Here is a 12,039-nt window from a genome sequence, read left to right as displayed (position 1 = left end):
AAGACCAAAGCAACACACCTCACATTGAAATAAAAGGAACAGCAAAATATTTACTCCTCTTAGTGATGTGAACCTGCTAGTTAGCCAGTCAAGTACAAAGGATGTCATCTAACTTGACAAGAGAAACACAAGCCCACTTAGTTTATTTAAAAACAGATGGACATTTGCTCTAGCCAGGAGCAAGTGGATTAACTGAATGATGAAAGCTGCTTACCATCCCACTTCAAAGGGGCATTTAGACTCACTAGGCATTTAGACTATCTACCAAGATAGAAATTCTGAGATGGACACACTATTTAAGCACTTCAGTCTCAGGTACATGGCACACATACATAGAGACCTCCACATGGCTGCTCTACCAATGGAGCTTAGCAGCTTTTTAGATATGAAAAACTGTGCTTCAGTAAGGTAACATCAGAAAAGTCTCCCAAAGCTGAAGTGCAGCAAGTATCTTTACTTGCACCTTTTATAAGCATGTGTATCCCTTGGTTTTGATGTTCTAAACACTCCATACATATATCTATAATATAATTGAATATAATTTAAAGGTAAGAAAAAAAGAAAAAAGGAAATAAGACTCCAACTTCTCTTGCTGAGCAGTGAGGAGAAATCCACATTTCAAAGCATTATGGCATTTTAGGAATTACTTTAGCTTTCCAGCATGCACTGCTAAGTAGAACAGAATGCACCCCCTTATGATAATGGACCTAATAGCTGGCACTGCTGGTCTATAGAGAAATAATGTCTCCCCAATGACTAAGACAGTCCAAGACAACCTTCTGGCACACAGAAAGATATTGGGTACATGTTTGAATTGTTAAGATGAATAAAGAAATAAACAGGAATAAAAATGAGTGCCATAGATTAATTTTTTAGTATTAATTCTAAAATTTGTAAACTGTATCCTTCTCTGACTTCCGTCACTTCATGCTTTTAGTCTTAGAGGAAATCTTTATCTTTGAAATCCTTGTAGCTATTGGTTAGCACACTATGGAAATTGATGCAATACTAAAAATGCTGATGGCCTATTAATAGTGAATTTGCTTTTGAAACTAGAAACCTCTCCAACAGAGCTTCACAGGAATGAATAAAAATACTGAACAGTCCAAGGATTTTTACATAATAAAACAAGGAGACACTAAGCTTACTTAAAATAAAGCTACTTTCAGAGCCTGATAATATTAGTTATCATTTCTGATAATTTCTTTGCAGACTTTAGGAAACCTCATTATATAACCAAAACATTTCAAATTCACCAGTTTTCAATCCTTCTCAATTTAATTCAATTAAACAAAGTCCAAACACATCAGTTATTCATGAAAACACACAGAACAGCATCCAATGTAGCATTAGCAACTGTTGCATTAATAACACTAATTTTTAGCAAACCAATTAACATGCAATATTTAGGCAGAGTATATTAATATAGGAATAGGAAGGCTGTTGCAGAGAATGAGCATATTTAGTAAAAACAGTAATACAATGTTTCTTGTCTCTCCACCTCAGCACCAGTTACCCTAGAGCAGGTAATCCTAAGGCAATTTTCATCCAGTTTGGGGATTTATTCCATTAAGAGCCAGAGTTTCTCTTCAATTTAGCTTCAGAACAAATAAATAACACAACATTTCAGAATCCACACTGCATTTAACTACATGTTAAAAGCTAATAGATCTGCTTTTATTCCCTCAAAAACAACACCAATATTTTAGATTAAACACTCCTATTTACAGGACTTCTAAATGTCTTTTTTTATTTTTTAACAAATTGTAATGGTGTAAGGTCCCCTTCTAAAGGTGTCTGGTTTGTTTGTTTTTTTTTTTTTCCAAAATGACAAATTTGCCAATAAGCAAGGGCCTTCACTGAGAAAGTTTGGCAAATACATTTAGAAACTCCACTAACATTCTACCATTCGTGACTCAGTGAAAAGCAATCGAGGCCTAATGAAGTTAGCAAAGACAATTTTGTGAACAAAGTGATATTGTGTCAAAAAAAATTCAGTATGATTTTGACTAAAAATTAGATGGTAGGTTTTTTTTCTAACTTCCTGAGCAGTCCTGTATATGTAAGAGTTTTGTAACCAAAACACCAGAGCACTGCCAAAACTCCACATACAGTATGAGTACCCAAAGTGGTATCTACTTTTTAAAATAAATGAAGTAATTGAGATTTAGTCTTATTTTCAGGATTTTCTTATCAATGAAATCTGATACTGAAGGTGATACTTGGGTCCCATTATTATCGAAAACTGTACCAAATCTCCTATCACTACATCCCCTAACCTTCTTAACATATCCATCCCTTCTTGAAACAGTCATAAACTATATACTGATATATGCATTATTCAAAATGGAGAAAAAAATGGTATAGTTTTTAAATTACTGGTCAAGAAACAACTAAAAATATTTTCAATTCAACATGCCTGGAAAGTTAAATCTTCAGAGAAACTGATTTTTTGGAGCCTAGTAAATGATATTAACTGGCATTAAACAAATAAAAATAGAACAAAACAGAAGTTACTTCATTTAAGCACAATATTATATAAAGATCTAAGCAAATGAAAATCAACCTACAGGTCATCCTTTAATTTCTCCATCTCTCATATTTTATTTGACAAGGAAATGGGAATATAATATTCCTTTGTGTTTTGTCCACTATATATGTTTTTTATTTAGCTTTTTTTGCTATCTGTTTGGCATTCCCAAGAAGACCCTCACAACTGTGTTTCTGTTTGCTTGATAACTCGTCTGACTACTTGTCTTGCACTAACTTTTCTAATTTTGTCTATTATGTGAGCATAGAAAAGAAAATTAAGGAAGGTACACCTAGCATTTTGCATGAAACCCTGGGAGCGAATGCAATTTTAAAAGAGAACTCAATGCCACACATTCACGATTAAATATTTGTGGCAAAAAAATGTGTATCAATTCTGTATTGCTACAGTGACTTTGGTACATGCAGTTTTTGAAGGGCCAAATGCAACTCAGATACAGATAATTACTTGTTGTAACACAGACAGAACTTAAAAATCCAGGAGGAAATCTAGGGAATAATTAATGAAAAAATTTATCTGTGAATTTCTTACAGGCTTTGCTTGAGAGATGTAGCATGTACAGATCAGAGTGACAGTGATCGCTTCCTATGAAAAATATTTCTTTGTTATCACATTTATCAGCTCAGATGCTGTCCTTCATTAGGCCTCTTATACCAACATGACAATATTCATATTGGAGGTCCAATACAAATAATATTTAAAATATGGGGGGGTATTACTTGCTGTAAAACCAGAAAAAAATTTAGGAGCAAATAGATAATGTTGCAAGATTTGAAAGGAGGAAGATTTACTACAATAGATCAATTAAAAAAATTACTTCTTTTTCAGACTGATTGTGCTCAGTATTGTGGCCAGTCCTGTTTTATAAATATCTTTAATAATGATCTGGACAAGGGGATCTAGCTCCTCCTGAGTAAGTTTGTGGAGGACACCAAGCTGGGTGGGAGTGTCGATCCACTGCAGGGAAGGAAGGACCTACAGAGGGGTTTGGACAGGCTGCGTCAATGGGCAGAGGCCAGTTGTATGAGGGTCAGCAAAGCCAAGTGCCATGTCCTGCCCTTGGGCCACAACAACCCCAGGCAGCTCCACAGGCTGGGGACAGACTGGCTGGAAAGCTGCCCAACAGAAAAGAACCTGGGGGTGCTGGTTGGCTGTTGTTGAACCTGAGCCAGCAGTGCCCAGGTGGCCAAGAAGGCCAATAGCCTTGGCCTGTATCAGCAAAAATGTGGCCAGCAGGACCAGGGCAGCAATCGGCCCTGTACCTTGCTTTGGTGGGGCTACACCTCAAGTCCTGTGCTCTGTTTTGAGCCCCTCGCTACAAGAATGACATTGACGTGCTAGAGTGTGTCCAGAGAACAGCAACAAAGCTGGGAAAGGGTCTGGAGCACAACTCCTATGAGGAGTAGCTGAGGGAGCTGGGGGTGTTTAGCCTGGAGAAAAGGAGGCTCAGGGGTGCCTGAAAGGAGGGCATAGCTACGTGAGGGTCAGTCTCAAGAGGAACCAGCATCAAGTCACACCAGGGGAACTCTAGATTGGATATTAGGAAAAATTTCCTGAGTAGAAATGTTGCCAAGCATTGGAACTAGTTGCCTAGGGAAGGGGTAGTGTCTAGATCGCTGGGGGTATTTTAAAAGATCCACAGATCAGATTAGTACTTAGGGAAATGTTTTAACGCTGGACTGGCAGTGCTGGATTAATAGTTGGACTTGATGATCTTAAAAGTCTACTTGAATCTAAATAACTTTTTGATTCTCTGTTCTTTTTAATGTAGCGTGAATATCAGACATTTTAAGAGAAGGACAAAGCTAGCTCAGGCAGTAGTACAGCACCACACTGGACAGTGTAAGACAGTCTTAGCACAAGAGAGACACACCTTAACTTCTGCTGCAAAATTAATTAGCAAAATGTCATGAAGCATCACATAATGCTTTTTGGTCTCTATAGAGATTGCATTATATGGTATTAAAGCACAATACACTAAATGCGTATTCAATCACTTGCTTAAGCTACTTCATAAGCAGCTCTTTAGCTCTTCCATATTGAAACTTTTGAATCATATATCTAATTATACTCTGTCTCTCTGAGACTTCATATACTGATACTCTCACATCTATATAGATTAGAGCTTCAACACAGCAGAAACTACAGCATGACTGAAAGCAGCATGTCTGCTTTCTGCTGTTAGACAGTTTGCATAGGTGTGAGTTCCCTGAATCTCAGGAAAATACAGAAATTCCTGTCTGTATGATCTGGTATTTGAGGGGCTATTAATGAATTTCAGACATAAGACCTCCTAGCAATGTTTTCCTCACTGCCCCTGAGAACAGACTCAAATAATTTGAAGCATTTAAGAGCTTCTCTTAAAGACCCCAAAAAAACCCAGCTGGAAGCCATGTAGTGCCCCAAAACTTTACTACTTAAGTGCAAGGCAGCTCCTTCCAGTCATTTGAGACAGCTTCTTTTGGCTGAACAGCTCAGTGACAAGAGTGTTGCGGTGTACAAAGGAAAGCACAAGAGACATTTCAGCTTCTGTTCACACTAAAACTAAAGGATCCTTCTAAAATTATGTCAATCCAGCTTTAAACTGCTATTAAATACAGAGCTTGGGTGATACACGTTTTTAACAGATCCCCAGTCAATATCTTATAATTTTATGGTAAATCCTCTACAGTTCTTAACAGCTAAACAGAAGCACATACAGATACAAGACTCACATATCTGTATGTGTGAGGCAGCAATTTCACCAAACATTGTTTGGCTAATTATCTTGAAAAACTTTCCTGGCTACATTATTAATTAATTTATTTTTTAAAACAAAATCCAAACACACAGAAGACCTTAACACAAAGTGCAACTCACTTTGTCTTTCAAGGTGGTGAAGAAGACTGGACAATGAATTAACAAAGTCCACTGGTGATGGAGGGGATCCAGTTTGTGGGGCAGTGCCATCACTAAGTCTTTTCTTTGGCTGGGATTTCTGAACCATTTGCTACAATAGCTCAAGTGAGCTGATAAAGACATGTTAGTACTCAAGGCTGGGGAAAAGAATAGAATAATTTTGCAACAAGCTCTCTAATAGCCCTAACATCTTTCCTACACCCATATACACAAACATCAGAATTTTCATCTCAGTAGGAGTTGATATCTTGCATCCTACAATGATTAAAGCCTCTTCTATTCTCTTGCACTTAAAATTCAAAAATATTCCCCCACCTGGGCTGCTCTGACCCTTGTCATTCAGAAAACAGACAATCCAAGAATACATGTTGCTCAACAAAAGCACCTTATTAAAAAAGTAAAGGTGACATCAGAGACTTAAGAACTTCCAAGCTGGTATCACAAAGAGCAGCAGCCTGGACATACTTAAGGACACACGCTCCCTGCTGTTGTGGTGGGTTTTTGCCTTAAGCTGATGTTTGTTCAATGTTCGTTCATTTCCCTCCTCCCTAATCTCCTCCCCTCCCCAGTTGTCAATCTTCCCAAGCTCTTCCCTAAACCTCCTCCCCTCCAAGTTGTCAATCCTCCCTTTCCCTGCCCCTTCCCTAAAACATTCCCTGTCACTCCTTCTAGTCCCCTCCCCTTCTTCCAGAGTGTTCCCTGTCCATTTAGTTACACTCAACACCCTATTGGTTACTTTGTGTTATTCTCCTCCCCTATTTCCCCTGATAGGTTTATGATACGTCATTCCTGCTTTAGACCCCTCCCCAGTTCTACCCTCATTAATTATTGTTCCTACACCTCTCCTCCTGACTTTCTGTATAAAACCTTTGTTTGCCCTCCCAAGCTGGTCTTGGGGCTCCATTTTCTCCACTTAATAGACCCACTCTGGAACACCCCAAGCCCTGTGTCGCCTCCATCTGTCCCTGTGCCAATAACTGGGATCGCAGAGCTCACAGGGGGACAGTCGCACCTCTCTTTCCTCACTGCCCAGCACGCAACTGCTCGGAGCATCACGAGACACAACACCCTGCTAGCTTGCTATGTGACAACTGCACTAGGTGATACAGTCTAGCTGGCTAGAGTCAACTAGAAAAAAGCCTAAAAATGCTAGGGAACATGGAAAAAACTCAGATAATTGGTGAAGATAATCATAGAGAAATTTACTTTGTTTTGGACAGTCCGTCAAGGATTTGCTTTATATCCTCTTTCCCTGATAAATCTTAAGAAATTAAAATAGCTTGACTTCTTAGGGCAGCAGATTGCCTATGATGGCTCCCTGGGCTATGGTTTCTCTATATGGAAAAAGAAAACATCAATGACATCAACACTTTAAAGGACCAAATGTTTCTGGGGGTGTGGGGCTGTTCAAAACATTCTGTGCATAATGACTCTAATTTAAGAGTTTAGAGATGGACTAAGCTTTTGATATCTGTTTATTACTACTTTTTCTCCATTTTTCCTGATTCCTTGTACACCACAGAATGTGTACAATGTTGGAGGCTGATTTTTTTTGAGGTGAGGGGTGGGTTGCTTATTGGGATGGTTTTTATTTTGCTGTGCTGTTAGGTTTTTTTAACAGTTGTTTTATGTTTATACTTAAGTCTTACATGCCCCACAGTAATACCCTGCACAAAGTGAAGCAATACTTTGCTAGATCTAGACAAGTATTTAGGATGCAGCTGAAACACAAGGAACCAGCTTCTTTCTGATGCGTCTGAAAAGTTCCTCTTCCTATTAATTATAGGAGAGGCTGCACAGAGATCAGTTAAACTGTACTAACTCTATCGTCATCTTCCTGATGATATTCACCAAAACATCTAGCCATGAAGAGCTATTTTTATTGCATACCTAGAAGTTCCCTTGCTCTGCAAATCAAAAGCCAAACAGAACTGCAAAAATGCTCCACAATTAGAAACTTCCTGAATTCTCTAAAACTATCAAGCAACACATTTAATATGTGCCTGAGTCCAGATATGCTTTGCCTCTATCAGTGAATCCTAATCTCTAACATTTCATTTCATTACATCTGTAATTTCATTATTTCCCCCACATAGCTATTTTATAAATAATGGGAAGATACAACACCTGGTGCTTCAATGTCATTTGCTTTGTAATCTTCATCCTTGAGAGCTTACACTCAAAATACAGCCTAAAACTTAAGTCATTCCCATGCTTAACATACAGAAGAGAGGAAGGGAAGTGTAGCCAAATTTGAGCACCAGCATGACTGAGTTGTTCATCTTGCTGACAGTGTGGGAAGCAACCCTGTGTTTATGAAGATTCGGGTTGAAGAAAATTTGGTAGAGAAACAGATAAATCTCTAGGGAGGAAAGCATTCTGTGATAAATTCCTGTCTGATAAACTAAACCAACCATATTCCCTAATATTTTTAGTTTTTATATTATCTCTCACAAACAATTGTAAATTGGATTAGAGATGCTAGAAATTTTTTTTGGAGAAAAGCTAGTCCACAAGTCCACTAAAGAACTCTTACATTGAAAATGAGCTGTTCAGTGAACATGTTTTTTCAATGGTATATGTTGAACTTTCAATATAGAGTAAAATTTACTTACAACACCTCTATGGCCTTAATCCTCTTGCATCCAGTAAAAAAGACATTAAAATGGTTAAAAGTTACCTTTCATTAGAAGTGATCCTTTATATCTTTAGCTCTTTTTCCCCTCCCCTGGAAATTTTAAAGTGCATCTCTGAGTAAAATATACACTTAACCATTTGAATGGAGGCCTTTTTGCCTCTTCACATGGATAAATTGTTTAATACTCAGTAACTGAGTGTGTAGGGGGGGATGGCAACATGATTGAATAGCATCATTCAAGCAGTAAAGGAGTTATGACAGTGACAGTGTTCAGAAAGATATCCCAAAATTGTGATTCCAGCAGATTTGCCAGAACTTTCTCCTTCAGCTTCGCACAGAATCAGTTTCTCTTGCAACACAAAAGTACTATAAAAATAAAGTCCATTAAGTTATAAAATGTTAAGACTGAGACTTCCTGAGTATCCCATTGGTCAAATATGATACAGTTTCCTTCACACAGACATGTACTTTAAAAATGTGACCACAGTAACGTGTAAGTAATGTAAGCTTAGATGAAAAGGCCTAATGAAATCCTCCTGTTATTTTTCTTTCCTTTACTACGTGAACTTAAATATTGTGTGCATGCCTGAGGGGACAGGTCTTAAATCTAGCTAAAGTTTAGATGCTGCTAACTCTGGCTGATCACTGGGCTTACTGAATGATGTATCTGAAACTGAACAGTTCTAAAGAGGATCTAAAATTAACAATTACCTTAATCTAAACACTGAGTATTTTAATTCGATTTTGCAAAGGCAATACCTATGCAAAGAAAATAATTCAGTTCAGAGGCAGTGTTCTCATTTCTGTGTCCACAGAAGACTTGATTACCCACATGGATATTATTTCGTGTTCCAGTTTATCTGCAATTTGAATATACAGTACTCATGCTTAATGAATTAATTAATTCAGGGCAAGTCTCTACCTGGTTACATGTTAAAACTCCTCTCATTGTAAAAGAGCACTTACATTATTTAGCCATCCAATTTAAATTAATCATTACTGGGGTAAAATGTCTGTATTTTAACCAGAGAAATGGAATATTTTTAGAATTTAAGGCATTAAAAATTCCACAATGCGTCTAGCAGTTCATTCAACTGCATGCTTCCTGAAACCTCTTTCTCATATACCTTGTATCCTTATTAATACATTTATGCTAGCAAAGGATTAGATATCCTGATTACTCCAGCAAGATGAACATTATACAAAAAAAATACAACCGTATTGCTTTCTGTATAGTGATCCTTCAAGAATCAGCAGATTTGTTGGCACCTTCTCCTTCAGCTTCCTGATAAGATCAATTTCCTTTGCAATGAGAAGCAAGTATAAATTTCAAGAAAGTCACATACAGTGAAATTAGGCAACAGTATTGTGCTTTCATTCTTATACATACCTGATTGGGATGATATAGGAAAACAGGAGGAGGAACCGGAAAAGGTTGCGATACCATGGGCCTACAAATCCTTGCAACGTTACCATAACAACTGATAGTGCAACTAAAGCCAAAAACAGGGCTTTGGTCAGTTGATTCAGCTCCAGGTCCAGCAAACCAACCTGGAGGAGGAAAAAGAAATCAAGTTAGTCAGTAGTTTTTCTTAAATTTATGCTTCTACAGTGCAAACAATTAACAATTGTTTGCTTTGGTTATTCCTACCTATTAAAAATCCATGCATTTAACAATTAACATGCACGTAACAATTAACTGAACTTTGATAATTGCATTGATTGCTATTCCTATTTGCACATTTGCTTGCCCTGGTTTTGTGGCAATAACAATTCCCAGAACCAATGTGAATTGTCCCAGCCAAGTCTTTTGAATACCTTCAAGTCTGACACATCCCTTCTCCACTCCTTGTTGGACAGGAATACAGAAGGGCAAGGAGAAAGGATAATTACAGATGAACAATGAGCAGGGACAATATTCTTCTTTCATGCATGCAGCAAAAATACTGGCATGGTGTATTATATTTGTAGGGAGCTCATTGAGTGCTAGAAGTTTAAATACTTGTTAGATTCAAGAACCAAAAGGCACAAGTCACGGTGCACTTATCACATGAACAAGAAGTCACAGGTTTCTTATTTGTCTGACAAGTGTACTGCGACTTGTCACTATGCTCTCATCCCACTCTGTAAATCTGAACCTATGCCATAGAAATGACTTTTAATTGTATAAAGTTTTCACTTGTCCAATACAATAATAAAAACAACATTCAAGTGGAATATCTATTTTCAAATCAATATAGTGAAACAGAGCTTAAACTTCACATGAATAAAAAGGTATTTGATTTAGAAACATTTCAAGTAAAACATTAGGAGAAGCTATCTTTCATCCACTGTTTCTCATGAAAAAATATATTTAAGCTATGTAACTAAAACTCTCACCATTTCAATAATGTATGATGTAAGCTAGGGTTTTTTTCCTCTACTTTTTGGGATGCTCTAGTAGTCAGTAAAATATGTGGGAAAACTATGTCAGGAAGAGTTTCCTAGGCCCCATCACAGATGCCCCTTTTATCTCAAAGTCTTGCCAGTAAGACCAGTAAGACATAACACTTCCTTAGATAACAAACAGTCTGCAAAAGAAGCACTTTAAATATAGTTCTTAAAAATTCCAGCAATCTTGCTTACACATGGGCTGTCCCTTCCCTAGAGAATCAGGCAGCTGAAGACCACAGCGGCTGATTTATCAGCTGCATTTAAAAAGCAGCACAACGAGGACAAATATCTTGCAATTTCCGCTGCTTCAACTACTACATAGTTTATGCTTGAATTATTGAGAAAAATAGGTTTTTGGATTAAAATGAAGAAAAATGAAGCCAGGGAAGTAGAGCATGTTTCAAAGCCCAGATCTTTTTGCGTTGACAAAGGCAGCCTAAGTTTCAGGCCTCGCTGAGGATCAGATGAAGTCATTATTCATTCAGTCAGGGAAAAAAGACTCAATTACCTCAACCTAAAGATGCTATCAATGAATGCAAAGTGCATATTTTACTCTATTCATCCAAATCCCATTAAAAAGTGAAAGGAATGATTTAATCTGGCCTTCTAGAGTTGGTCTTTTTTTGTAATAAAATAAAGAATCACTGTCTTGCAATATGCATAACTACTACCTCACACTTTTTTTTCCCCTGCATCATGGTAGTGAAAGCCTATCTCTCCCCTCTCCACCCCCCATAAAAAACCCCACCCCAGAACAGAAATGAATAAAGTGCTTCTTTGTAAAGAATGCCACTTTTAGGACAGAAACATTAAATTTAGTCCACTGCACACTGATATGTAGCTAACTCAAAGCATTAATACCTTTCTAATTGATGAAGACAGATGTGAATTTAAGTTTGGGACCAAATAAAAATGTGTTTGGAGAAGTATTATGACAATAAAAAGTTGATGCTGAAAAACGCTTTACACTATAAATCTTTTGCTCAAGAACACTTGATATACTACTAACAATGCCATTCTTTTTAATATAGATCATACTATTTGCCATAGCAAATTTTAATATTTTTATTTACTACAGTAAGTGAGGGCAATTGCAAAATTCTACCTAAGAAGGCACACAAAGAAAGTCAGTTTTAATTTAAATGCATTCTCCATTTCTCAAAAACTAGTTACTCCAATGTACTAAAAGATACTTAATTAGTTTAATTCTGTGCCTTTCCACTAAAACAATTTCTGCAGTCAACTAATGAAACTCTGTTGAACTAGCCAGATAAATTTCATGTAGAAATTAATTAACATTCTCTAAAATTCATTTGAATATAGGAAAAGTGGATAAACTCCATTTTAACTAGACTGTGCTTTTATCAAAGCAATTGTAAAATATGACATCTTATGAAAGCTATTTATTTTCTTTGGAAAAGAGTAACTAGAATAACTATGAAAATATTAGAAATAGATTCATTAAGACTTTGAGTAATTTTCCATGTTAATTTCTATTTCCCATATTACTAAAACAAAT

General features: G+C 36.9%; 1 protein-coding gene across 3 annotated transcripts in view; it reads right to left on the bottom strand.

The window, feature by feature from the left end:
- Positions 1–12,039, bottom strand: part of ATP9B (ATPase phospholipid transporting 9B (putative)) — a 157,156-nt gene that overhangs the window by 40,996 nt on the left and 104,121 nt on the right. For all 3 annotated transcript variants that reach the window (XM_030265599.4, XM_030265600.4, XM_072924195.1), the window contains one exon: positions 9,478–9,638. In XM_030265599.4, coding sequence (XP_030121459.3) covers positions 9,478–9,638 — 161 coding nt within the window. The remainder of the gene's footprint in view (positions 1–9,477; positions 9,639–12,039) is intronic.

This window comes from Taeniopygia guttata, chromosome 2, assembly GCF_048771995.1.
Source record: "Taeniopygia guttata chromosome 2, bTaeGut7.mat, whole genome shotgun sequence".
In the NCBI taxonomy this organism is placed as follows: Eukaryota; Metazoa; Chordata; class Aves; order Passeriformes; family Estrildidae; genus Taeniopygia; species Taeniopygia guttata.
Note: the sequence above shows the minus strand (reverse complement) of the source record. Positions and strands in the feature narration are given on the sequence as shown.